The 13,653-nt window shown below is 42.8% G+C and overlaps 1 protein-coding gene across 1 annotated transcript; it reads left to right on the top strand.

Moving 5' to 3' along the window:
• Nucleotides 1-462: 462 nt before the first annotated feature.
• nmur1a (neuromedin U receptor 1a) lies at nt 463-6,150 on the top strand. Its single transcript, XM_058073260.1, has 2 exons — nt 463-1,337; nt 5,530-6,150. The coding sequence occupies exons 1-2, from the start codon at nt 464-466 to the stop codon at nt 5,940-5,942; spliced, it is 1,287 nt and encodes a 428-aa protein (XP_057929243.1). The 5' UTR covers nt 463; the 3' UTR covers nt 5,943-6,150.
• The last annotated feature ends 7,503 nt before the right edge of the window (nt 6,151-13,653 follow it).

Below are 13,653 nucleotides of genomic sequence, written 5' to 3'. Positions count from 1 at the left end.
TAATTCTCAGAATAATGTCAGGTTTTTTGTCTTGTAAATTTCTGATTTTATTATGAGTTTATCGCTCACAACTTTATTTCCGTAAAATTACAAAGTTTTTTCTTTTTTAAATTTACCACTTTGTCATAAGATTGAGTTTTTCTCTAGTAAATTTACGACTTTATTCTAGTAATATTAGTTTTTTTCTCGTTTTATTGAGTTTTTGTCCCATAAATTTACCACTAATATGACAATGTTTTTTCTTGTAAATTTACAACTTCATTTTTTTTATCTTGTGAATTTATGACTTTATTATGAGTTTATCACTCACAACTTCATTGATTGGGACAATGAGTCCAGGGTGGACGCCACCTCTCGCCCCCAGACAGCCTGTATAGGCGTGAGGATAAGTGGTAGAAAATGAATGAATGAAATAATAAATCCAATCTTCTTCCCAGGTTGCGAGTCAGACTCTATGAACAACATGGCGCCTTACAACTGCTCGTCTGATCTAACCAGCTTGACTCTGGACGCCAACGGAAGCCACGTCCAGGCGGAGGACACGTGCGTGACAACGGACACCTTCCTGGATAAGTACCTGGGGCCCCGTCGCTCCCCGGTGCTCCTTCCGGTCTTCATCATTTACCTGGTCATCTTCTTGGTGGGCGTGTTGGGCAACGTGCTGACGTGCACCGTCATCGCACGCAACAAGGTGATGTGGACGCCAACAAACTACTACCTCTTCAGCCTGGCCGTGTCGGACCTGCTGGTGCTGCTGCTCGGAATGCCGCTGGAGCTGTACGAGCTGTGGGAGAACTACCCTTTCCTCCTGGGGAGGGGCGGATGCTACTTCAAGACCTTCCTCTTCGAGACGGTCTGCTTCGCGTCCATCCTCAACGTGACGGCGCTGAGCGTGGAACGCTACATCGCCGTGGTGCACCCGCTCCGTGCCAAGTACATGGTGACGCGCACCCACGCCAAGAGGGTCATCCTCACCGTGTGGGGCGTGTCCGTGGTGTGTTCTCTGCCCAACACCAGTCTGCACGGGATTTCCTACCTGAGCTGCGACTCCTGCAGCTCCGGCGGACCTCCGAGCATGGAGATCCCCGACTCGGCCATATGCACGCTGGTGAAGCCGCAGTGGATCTACAACCTCATCATCCAAGTCACCACCCTGCTGTTTTTCATCCTCCCCATGCTCACCATCAGCGTTCTCTACACGCTCATTGGGCTGCAGCTGAAACGGGAGAGGATGCACCGGGCGATGGAGGGCAAGGCGGGCGCCGCCCGGGACGGCTTCTGTGGCAACCGCAGCCAACAACAAAAAGCCCGACGACGGCAGGTCACCAAAATGCTGTGTGAGTGCCACCTGGGTAGAAATCGTGGTGTAGAAATCCTCCCCCTTAGGACTCTAAGTGGGTTTCGAATAGAGGATAAGGGAATCTTAAAAACCAAATCAGAATGAGAAACAGATTATTTATTCCTGACAACAATACCTAATACAGAAGTCCGTGTTTATCTGCAGTCCCTGTATGCCTACAAGTAAGCAGGTCTTATTACAGTGCAGCTGCCAAAAAGCACTGTTCCTTTCCCTGCCCGGCCTTTTATACACTCCAGGCTGGAGTCCTGATGCTGGAATCCTGGACCAATCAGCTGTCCCTGTATGCCTACAAGTAAGCGTGTCTTATTACGGTGCAGCTGCAAAAAAGCACTCTTCCTTTCCCTGCCCGGCCTTTTATACACTCCAGGCTGGAGTCCTGATGCTGGAGTCCTGGACCAATCAGCTTTCGCCACTGCCCTTGCTTGAACCGCTTTCATGGTGTTTTTCCTTTTGTTTGTTCTGTGGCATCAAGGGATCTTTCCTTTTCAGGGGCATGAGGGCGTCTGGAACATTCTGCTTTTCCTTTGTTGCAACGCAAGCCGTCATATGCGTACTCGTTTTTCCACCTTAACTGTCAGATGTCATGTTAGTCCTCTTTTGCGTGTATAAATATCCTGTGTATTTGTGAGACTATATTAGCTAGCCAAATTGAGCAAATACCTTCAGTGGGCAGAGTGGGAAGTACGCTTTGCTATGCCCCCCCCTCCAGGAACACATTTACAGCGACACAGGCACATACTGGGGTCTCAAACTCAATTTACTTGGGGCCCACTGGAGCTCGGGTCTGGGTGAGACTGGGCCACATCAGGTTTTCCAAAAAAAAAAAAAAAAATGCATTTATTAAAAGCAAAAAAGTTTAAAAAACTTCGCTTTGGTTCCGATTTTCTACAAGAAAAGCTCTGATAAAACATTCCACTGTTCTCAAATATCTTGCTTTTTATTTTTCTACACAAAATAAGATGAAAAATAAATAAACAAATCAAGAATAAAGAAAATCAATCAATCAGTAATAAATAAATATAATAATAATAAAAGGGCAAATAATAAAAACTTAAGAAACCACATATAGTTGGTGGGTAGACAAATTATTTTTTTCAGATTAAAATTAACAAAGCATTATTAGAGCCCTGTAGACATGACAAAACACGACTATAGTCACATTTATACTCTTTTTATTTACAACATATTGCGCAACTGCAGGGTCTTGAGACACATGCTAACTCGCAAACTAGAGAGGTAGCGACCTAAACGGTAGCCTCCAAGTTATTTCCTTTAAACTTAAATAGCCAAAAACTTACCACTTCCACACGGATAGGGAGGATAACTATTAACAGTTATTTAACCTTTAACATGAACATTAATCAAACGTAATATTTTTTTCTGGGTACATGATACCATACAGCATCCATATCAAACTTGCGCGGGTCGCACTAACATTAAACTTTCATATCAAGGCGGGGGCCTCAAACTAGTGTCCTGCGGGCCACATTTGGCATGTCCTCAAGGGTTCCAGCAGGTTGGTTCAAGCCAGAAATGGAGCACAACAATGGCTACATTGGCGTGCAAATAACAATAATAATAATAATAATAACCCTATCAGAAGCAGAATATTAGCAATAACCCCCCATTGCGCATGGTCATGTCAACACCAGTAACACTTTGGAAAAACCTGTTCGCCGTCTTTCGTCCATCGCTCTAACGCCGCACACAACTTCAGTTTGAACACCCTGTTTAAAGGTCAGTATCCGGTGGTCGGAGGTCTTTTGCTAATCCTCCTGGAATGACGGCTAGCTCCCAATTCATTTGCTTCACTAGCTATTCACAGTAGAGAGATAGGCGTACGTACTGTACCTATTACGTATTGTTCTGTGATACTGTACGTATTACGTAATGTTCTCTGTTTTATCAAGAAATGTTATTTTTAACAAAACCAATGCCTTTTGGTGTTATCAGCATTTGACTCTCATCTGCATTTTCATTGGGGACCAGCAAAAAGACAACAACCTCCCCAATGACCTTGAAATGATCACCGGCGAAGCTAACGATGGCCCTTACATCAAAGATAGCATTTGAGCATTTGCGCAACATGCTTTGTGCCTTTGCATGTCTGAGATGAAAGCCAATACAGACGTGGCTATCTTCCTGACATCTTATTGATTTCCTGCGCCATGGATGGGAAGGATTGATCTTCTGTTCCATCAACATACACACAACGGAACAGACTGGAACTTTTGAAATATAATCAGGAATATGGCGAAAGGTTAGAGAAGAACACAACATGAGGGGAGGGACGGAGGAATAAATGTCAACAGTCAGAAAGAGCCGAGCATATGACGACATCCACTGATGTAGCTTTGGCTACATTTGGCTAATTGCAATGTGTTATGAAAACCACCCCTGGAAGAGTCATTTATTCCTTAGTTCTGAAAAAAAAGTCAAAGTCCAAAGAGTGAAGGAGCGATGTAGCAAGGGACGACTGCAGTACCAAAGTACAAAATTTATTCATTTATAAGCGTTTTAGTAATGCAGTAATATTTGTTTGAATTAGTAAGGCTATATACTCCATGTAGGCTCCATGTTGGTCGTGATAAAAAAAAATTAACATAATAAAATAAGTGTAAACGATGTGAAAGTAGTTTTAATGCTAACATACATATTCATTCATTCATTCATTTTTTTCTACCACTTTTCCTCACGAGGGTCGCGGGGGTGCTGGAGCCTATCCCAGCTGTCTTTGGGCGAGAGGTGGGGGTGCTGGAGCCTATCCCAGCTGTCTTTGGGTGAGAGGCGGGGGTGCTGGAGCCTATCCCAGCTTTCTTTGGGCGAGAGACGGGGTGCCAGAGCCTATCCCAGCTGTCTTCGGGCGAGAGGCGGGGGTGCCGGAGCCTATCCCAGCTGTCTTCGGGCAAGAGGCGGGGGTGCCGGAGCCTATCCCAGCTATCTTTGGGCGAGAGGCGGGGGTGCCGGAGCCTATCCCAGCTGTCTTTGGGTGAGAGGCGGGGGTGCTGGAGCCTATCCCAGCTGTCTTCGGGCAAGAGGCGGGGGTGCCGGAGCCTATCCCAGCTATCTTTGGGCGAGAGGCGGGGGTGCCGGAGCCTATCCCAGCTGTCTTTGGGTGAGAGGCGGGGGTGCTGGAGCCTATCCCAGCTTTCTTTGGGCGAGAGACGGGGGTGCCGGAGCCTATCCCAGCTGTCTTCGGGCGAGAGGCGGGGGTGCCGGAGCCTATCCCAGCTGTCTTCGGGCAAGAGGCGGGGGTGCCGGAGCCTATCCCAGCTATCTTTGGGCGAGAGGCGGGGGTGCTGAAGCCTATCCCAGCTGTCTTTGGACGAGAGGCGGGGGTGCTGGAGCCTATCCCAGCTGTCTTCGGGCGAGAGGCAGGGGTGCTAGAGCCTATCCCAGCTGTCTTTGGGCGAGAGGCGGGAGTGCTGGGGCCTATCCCAGCTGTCTTTGGGCGAGAGGCGGGGGTGCCGGAGCCTATCCCAGCTGTCTTTGGACGAGAGGCGGGGGTGCCGGAGCCTATCCCAGCTGTCTTTGGGCGAGAGGCGGGGGTGCCGGAGCCTATCCCAGCTGTCTTTGGGCGAGAGGCGGGGGTGCTGGAGCCTATCCCAGCTGTCTTTGGGTGAGAGGCGGGGGTGCTGGAGCCTATCCCAGCTGTCTTTGGGTGAGAGGCGGGGGTGCTGGAGCCTATCCCAGCTGTCTTTGGGCGAGAGGCGGGGGTGCTGGAGCCAATCGGGGTACACCCTGAACTGGTGGACTGGCCAGCCAATCCCAGGGCACATATAGACAAACAATCATTCACACTCACATTCATACCTATGGACAATTTGGAGTCGCTAATTAACCTAGCATGTTTTTTTGGAATGTGGGAGGAAACCGGAGTACCCGGAGAAAACCCACGCATGCACGGGGATGGCCGAGGGTGGAATTGAACCCTGGTCTCCTAGCTGTGAGGTCTGCGCGCTAACCACTCGTCCGCCGTGCCGCCCTCAAACATACATGTTGATATATTTTATTGCTTTTTTTGGAATTTTACCTGAAAAGTTCAGAATTTGCTTTTTTCAATATTAAGGGAAAACAATAGAAGAATATAACCCCCGGTGGAAAAATACATCTATTTTAAAAACGTAATATTTGAAATACTTATATTGCCTTTTTGTGCTATTTTGCAGTTGTTCTAGTGGTGGTTTTTGGGATCTGCTGGGCCCCCTTTCACACCGACCGCCTGGTATGGAGTTTCATCAGCGATTGGACCGACAACCACCTGCAGATCTTCCAGTACGTACACGTCTTATCTGGAGTCTTTTTCTACCTCAGCTCCGCCGTCAACCCCATCCTGTACAACCTCATGTCCACGCGCTTCCGAGAAATGTTCAAGGAGGTCATGTGCCATCGGCCGCACCACGCCCTCCCTCGGAAATACTCTCTCAGCGTCACTCGTGTGACGCTTCGCAGCACCATCAATGATGCGCCGCAAAACGTCGCGGAAGGGGATGCAGAAGGTGGAGAGCGGTGGGTGAGAGAGACCACGGTCGCATGTTCAGCCCGTTACGATGATGCAGAGCGCTGCATGAAGCTCCATTAGTGTCCTATTTTCAACCACCGCATCCATTTCCTGCTGTCCACAACCGGACTGAATCTGTCTTCAAGTACTGCATGAACAAGCGGGGGCCAATCCGTGGACACTCAGGGATGTCCAAGCAACGTACTGAGGGTAGAATTCTATTGACTCCGCACAATACCATTCTTCTCACTACTGTCATGAATAAATGTACAAAAAGATGAAGACACAACCTGACAGACTTCACAAAAAATGGTGGGGCGGCTTTGCGGGTGCATGATTTAAAAAGGCTTGCTTGTATTTATGTGCACGTCCACATTGGTTTAGTCCTCTTGATGTTTTGTGAGCTAACGGTCTGTAAACGGTCCTGGCTAACAGCTTTGCACATCTTTCATCGTTGCAGGTGCAGTCAGTGTGTGCAAATGTGTGTGCAAAAGCCAAAAAGTTTGTGGTTGTCGTATTGATTGACTTTCCCATTGGCCACCAGTCAGTGTGGAGATTACAGCGGCTTTGATGTAAACATAACAAAAACGTAGCTAGATGTCGTGACTTCTGTGTGCCTTCATGTCATGGATGGAACTGTTTACATCAGGAGTCTCAAACACGCGGCCCGCGGGCCAAATGTGGCCCGCAGGACCCCCGCCTTGATATGAAAGTTTAATGTTAGTGCGGCCCGCGCAAGTTTGATATGGATGCTGTATGGTATCATGTACCCAGAAAAAAATTATTACGTTTGATTAATGTTGATGTTAAAGGTTAAATAACTGTTAATAGTTATCCTCCCTATCCGTGTGGAAGTGGTAAGTTTTTGGCTATTTAAGTTTAAAGGAAATAACTTGAAGGCTACCGTTTAGGTCGCTAGCTCTCTAGTTTGCGAGTTAGCATGTGTCTCAAGATCCTGCAGTTGCGCAATATGTTGTAAATAAAAAAAGTATAAATGTGACTATAGTCGTGTTTTGTCATGTCTACAGGGCTCTAATAATGCTTTGTTAATTTTAATCTGAAAAAAATAATTTGTCTATACACCAACTATATGTGGTTTCTTAAGTTTTTATTATTTGCCTTTTTATTATTATTATATTTATTTATTACTGATTGATTGATTTTCTTTATTCTTGATTTGTTTATTTTTCATCTTATTTTGTGCAGAAAAATAAAAATTAAGATATTTGAGAACAGTGGAATGTTTTATCAGAGCTTTTATTGTAGAAAATCGGAACCAAAGCACTGAAAAAGTTTGTATATTTTTCTGTTTTTAATAAATGCGTTTTTTTTTTGTTTGTTTTTTTTAAACCTGATGTGGCCCAGTCTCACCCAGACCCTAGCTCCAGTGGCCCCCAAGTAAATTGAGTTTGAGACCCCTGGTGTAAACATAACAAAAATGTAGCTAGATGTCGTGACTTCTGTGTGCCTTCATGTCATGGATGGAACTGTTTACATAATAAAGTTTTCCATGATAAAATGCAGTTGTATTTTTTTTTTTATTAGAAGCTATCAAAAGAAGTGTGACAAATGTGATTTTCAGGAAGATCTGAAAGATCGGCTGCGATAAAGAAAAGCATGAAATCTGCAGAAGGAGAATGTCCGGCCGTTTGTTGAGGACCTCAAGCTGAAAGCAACTTGGCTTCTATCCGGCCATTTGTTGGTGACCTCAAGCTGAAAGCAGCAGGACAATGATCCGGAACACACCAGCAAGTCCTGTGCAGCATCCCAGATCGATGTGGTTTCCTGTTTACATTTGCCACGGTTCCAAATGTGCATTGTTAGTTTCGGGTTTACTGTAGATATGCGTGAAAGGATTGCAATAAATGATGCATATAAACGCACTACTTGGCACCAAACTCTAAAAGAGGGGCTACGAGTCCAAAGAAGGCTGCCGATGACAGCGACATTCCAAAGAGGATGAAGACCAGTATTGAATTCAAGAAAGAAGACATCGCAAAGTTCCAAGATGGCGTCCATGTTGCCAGGATCAACGTGATGAAGTCAGCTAATGTGAAAGGAGACAGTCAACAAAACAGAGACCACAAACCATGGATGGTGGTCAGAAGATGTTGCTAACGGAAGCGAGCCTGTTTCAGCAGCGAGGTTGCCGGTTCTAAGATGGAAAAGGCCTGCAACGAGTGAGTCTGTTGGTGAATTTCAAGCAAGCAGAGGCTGGTTTGAAAATGTAATAAACAAGAACGGGCATACATGGCGTGGTTGGGCATGGAGAGTTTGGAGACAAATGTGCCTTCAAAGGTTGTCCACTACGGGTCAAATGATGTTAAAATGTTCAATTCTCCATTTCATACGTCATGTTTGTGGCAGTGTTTTTTGAATGTAAAACTGCTAAAAAAATCCTTTAACAGACCTCTTTGCATTATTATTTGGACAACATCTTAAATGACAACATGACAACAGTTAAGAAGGTATCGCCCATCAAACATAATCTCATAATTCATTGCAAAACTGGGTAAAAGGATAAATCTTATATAATAAAAAAGTATAGTATGTATATGTACTAGAACAGGGGTCTCAAACACGTGGCCCGCGGGCCAAATGTGGCCCACAGGACACTAGTTTGAGGCCCCCGCCTTGATATGAAAGTTTAATGTCAGTGCGGCCCGCGCAAGTTTGATATGGATGCTGTATGGTATCATGTACCCAGAAAAAAATATTACGTTTGATTCATGTTGATGTTAAAGGTTAAATAACTGTGAATAGTTATCCTCCCTATCCGTGTGGAAGTGGTAAGTTTTTGGCTATTTAAGTTTAAAGGAAATAACTTGAAGGCTACCGTTTAGGTCGCTAGCTCTCTAGTTTGCGAGTTAGCATGTGTCTCAAGACCCTGCAGTTGCGCAATATGTTGTTACTAAAAACAGTATAAATGTGACTATAGTCGTGTTTTGTCATGTCTACAGGGCTCTAATAATGCTTTGTTAATTTTAATCTGAAAAAAATAATTTGTCTACCCACAAACTATATGTGGTTTCTTAAGTTTTTATTATTTGCCTTTTATTATTATTATTATATTTTTTTTTATTACTGATTGATTTTCTTTATTCTTGATTTGTTTATTTATTTTTCATCTTATTTTGTGCAGAAAAATAAAAATTAAGATATTTGAGAACAGTGGAATGTTTTATCAGAGCTTTTATTGTAGAAAATTGGAACCAAAGCAAATTTTTTTAAATTTTTTTGTTTTTAATAAATGCGTTTTTTTGTTTTTTTTTGGAAAACCTGATTCGGCCCAGTCTCACCCAGACCCCAAGTAAATTGAGTTTGAGACCGCTGTACTAGAAACTCCTATTCTGACCCCCTTATACAACCCTCAATAAAATGCCACATTTTCCAGACCATACGTAATAGTCGCACATAGTTTACTGGTTCTGCAATTTATAGTCAGTTGTAACTTATATATGAAAAAATACAGTATGTATATATATATATATATATATATATATATATATATATATATATATATATATATATATATTAAATTTTTTAATTTTTAAATAATTCACACTGACTGACATGAACCAAGGGGTAAACTTACAGTCGACAGCCAAGAGAGGGCGCTCTCGGGGCGTGACAACTACACTATATGCTCCTCCCACATTCAGTGATGTGGGACGAGATCGGGAGCTTGGTGAACTTGCTTACCCGTCCCTTGCTTATAGCTTGTGATAGCTTGTGATGTTAGTTTCTAGGCTTTATGCTCTTTGGAAAAACAATCAGACTGCACTTCCGGAATAACTAACAAAAAACAGACTATGTATTGTTTATTCTGTATATTTAGTATTTTCATTTTTTAATAGATGTGTCTGCACCTACTTTACCAAAACAAATTCCTAGTAAGTGTTTGATCATACCTGGCAATAAACCATTTCTAATTCTGATTCTGATACTGTGTTACACTAACATATTGCCCACCTAGCATAATCTCTTTTTTGCAAAACTGGGTAAAAGTGACGTTAAAACCTCATATGTCATTTGTAATTATTTTTGCAATAATTTTCCACTTGTAAAATAATAATTATTGTCTATAAAATGTGCTTTGCATTCAAATGTTTGGGATGGACTAATGACGCTAACCAAGGCACCACGGTACCGTAATTTTTTCTCAAGTACCTGTCGACAGATGTTCGAAACCCTTCAACCAGTCAACAACGATTAAGCAATGCAGAAAATCTGGCGTCTCTTTACACGCTCTTAGAAACACCAGCTTGTGATTGGCCGCCCTGCAGCGAGGCGATAAGGACTGGGAAATATGCCCCCATGGATGCGCAGGCACAACTTAGTCCATGTGAATGCACGGCCTCGAGTTCAAACCATCTGGAGGTAAATATGATTATGAATGATGTGTAGACGATCATGCATACATTTCTAAGCAAAAACTGATGATGCCTGGCATTAAAATGTACTAGTACTAGGACCAGATACTACTGACAAGTGTGACATGTGTTAGTGTGACACTATTTCCTATAAAAACTGTATGCACTTCACTCATTTATTTTCCCCCATCTCATTTCCATCCGTTATATTGCTTACGCTGTGACAGAAAGATGATTTATTGGAATTCATGCTGCATACTAAAGTCATTAATGGCCAGCTTGTGAAATAGCAAATACTGATGCAACTGCATGATGGATATCCAACAGTCTGGTATTTAACACTTTATTTATTTCTGCTTAAAAGGAAATTTGGTCACGTTGGAATTTTCTGAGAAAAGATGAATTCCAAATTGTACTTGATTCACGTTCTTGCCATGAAGTTGATAAACATCAAGCCCATATTAGTGCATATTAGTATTCATTAGAGAAATGGGGGAAATGTGGATGTTTTCAGGAATGTGACAGGAACCAAAACTGGAATCTGAATCATGGGAGCAGTTTTCCTAGAAGTCACATTTGTCCTTGTTTGCTCTAAAACCGTGCATGTTCGCTTGACTGGAGACTCTAAATTGCTTGTGTGCGTGAACGTCTCTGCGTGTTTATCTGTCATTGACATGCTGGAAGCTAGAAAATGAATGATTGAACGCCTTTGCTTTGAGACGTTTTCCGATAAAAATGAGAAAAGTAGGAAATAGTAATGATGCGTTTGCTCATTAATTCATGAGAAGCAACAGTTTAATTAATATGGGGGGCACGACGTACGTGGAATAACGGCTTCCGGAGACAGTTTGCTTGACTAGTTTGCTCCCACAACTCATTCATCGAGTTAACATCCCGCATCAGACTGGAACACTTCTCTGGTACTGCTCTAAACTGGTTCAAGTCCTATCTGGAAGACAGTAAGTACTTTGTTGAAATTATTAGCAGTGTCTCAGACCAAATGGTTATGACCTGTGGGGTTCCCCTGGGGTCAATCCTGGGACCCCTACTGTTCAACCTGGTCCTGCAGATTTACTTTGTCACTGCATCAAACACATCAGTGTTTTTTTTAGCTCAAAACTCAAATCATTGAAACAAAGAGAAAGTCTTATGGGACACTCTCAAGGTATTTGATAATCGGGGATGCTAATGGACTCGGATCTAAACTTTACATTGCAGTACAGTACACTGCACTGTATTCCTTTTACTTGGAGAAGACTATAAAACAGCTCTGCTTGTTTCTTCATGGTCTTGCGACAAAGTGCACATACTTTGACATGTTAGAGAACCATCTCCACGCTGAGAAGCCCAGCTAGTGGTCTCCTGAAGGCTCTCAGAGTCCGAACTAAACACGTTTCAGTTTTATGCTGCTTCTGGAACAGTCTTCCAGAAGACTTTGGAAGGATTATGGAATGATTCAATGAAGTGATTTGACCCTTCCTTTGAATTACCTTGTGTATGAATTGTGCTGTACAAATGCTGCCATGCATTTAAAACGGAAAGGTTTGCTCGCAACACAGCTGCAGTACCAAAATAGCAGGAAAAGACCCCATTACCGTGCTCGTGCAATCACTATGAGTCACTTCACTAATCAATATACCTGCGCATAATCACTTAATTGCTCACTTCTACCTCACCACTCCTACTCTTTGGCCCAAGAAGCATAGCTTTTTCTGGCTGCTGCTTGTTTGCTGATGGCTTTTCAGTTAGCCTATTAAATTTAATGAACGGTTTAAAATACAAGTGAATTATGTCACTGTTATCTATTACATGAGTATGAAGTTCTCAAATGCAACGTGACACTCGTCAAGTACTTATCTTTATGGCAGGGGTCTCAAACTCAATTTACCTGGGGGCCACTGGAGCTAGAAAAATATTGTTACTTTCACTACTTTCCAGGAGGACAGAAACACAAATTAAAAACACTTTTCCATATGTGCACACGTCATGTGACATAAACGGGAAGATCTGGAGCTGACAACATCTTTTGACAGGTGGAAATTTGTCCATTATCGTCAACATAGGGAGCAAAGTGTCAATTGTGCCCTGAGGACAAAGGACTCTCCCCAATCTCCCAAAGGACCCAAAGAGACACAAATGCGAAACTACAAGCTGATCCTTGGCCCCTTAAGACTTCATTATGCTTCAGCGTCGTCACTACGCCAGCGACGACTTGATCCGGTTAGATAGCTCTGTCGAGGGCTTAGCGCATGGCAGTGTTTTCCTGAGTGTGAGCAACCACATTTCGGAATTACTGTAATTTCGGACCTTAGATCGCAGCGTTTACTAGCGACACCTACAACAATATTTTATTTAGTTGCTTGTATTATTTATTTATGGCTGCATACTTGTCAGTTGCCATGTGAATAGACCATGTGATCGTATATGTGTGTTGTGGAAAAACGACAGTGGCATTTATCAGAATATTCACATCATTTATGGCTAATAAAGGAAGCGCCAATCCTATGCTGACCATTTACAGTATATCCATAAAATTCCCTTCAGAGACTTCAAAGCTTTACTGTGCAGCGGCAATAAAGCATGCATCCATCTAAATCAGGGGTCTCAAACTCAATTTACTTGGGGGCCACTGGAGCTAGGGTCTGGGCGAGACTGGGCCGCATCAGGTTTTCCACAAAAAAAAACGTATTTATTAAAAACAGAAAAACATACAAACTTTTTCAGGGCTTTGGTTCCGATTTTCTACAATAAAAGCTCTGATAAAACAAAAAAACTTAAAAAGAAACCACATATAGTTGGTGGGTAGACAAATTTTTTCAGATTAAAATTAACAAAGCATTATTAGAACCCTGTAGACATGACAAAACACAGCTATAGTCACATTTATACTTTTTTTATTTACAACATATTGCGCAACTGCAGGGTCTTGAGACACATGCTAACTCGCAAACTAGAGAGCTAGCGACCTAAACGGTAGCCTTCAAGTTATTTCCTTTAAACTTAAATAGCCAAAAACTTACCACTTCCACACGGATAGGGAGGATAACTATTAACAGTTATTTACCTTTAACATGAACATTAATCAAACGTAATAATTTTTTCTGGGTACATGATACCATACAGCATCCATATCAAACTTGCGCGGGCCGCACTAACATTAAACTTTCATATCAAACTAGTGTCCTGCGGGCCACATTTGGCCCACGGGCCGCGTGTTTGAGACCCCTGATCTAAATGCATACAAAGACATGGACAACTGTATGCTAATAAATTGGATTTAATAGTTTGAGATATGTGTTCAATCTGAAATGAGACTAGATATAAAATACGTCTGCCTTCTGCAGAATAAAAAAAAGGCCACAATCAATTTAGAGTACCTCTCGAAAAATAGATTACCCTTTCACATTTTAAATTACTTC

Source organism: Doryrhamphus excisus, chromosome 5, assembly GCF_030265055.1.
Source record: "Doryrhamphus excisus isolate RoL2022-K1 chromosome 5, RoL_Dexc_1.0, whole genome shotgun sequence".
In the NCBI taxonomy this organism is placed as follows: domain Eukaryota; kingdom Metazoa; phylum Chordata; class Actinopteri; order Syngnathiformes; family Syngnathidae; genus Doryrhamphus; species Doryrhamphus excisus.
Note: the sequence above shows the minus strand (reverse complement) of the source record. Positions and strands in the feature narration are given on the sequence as shown.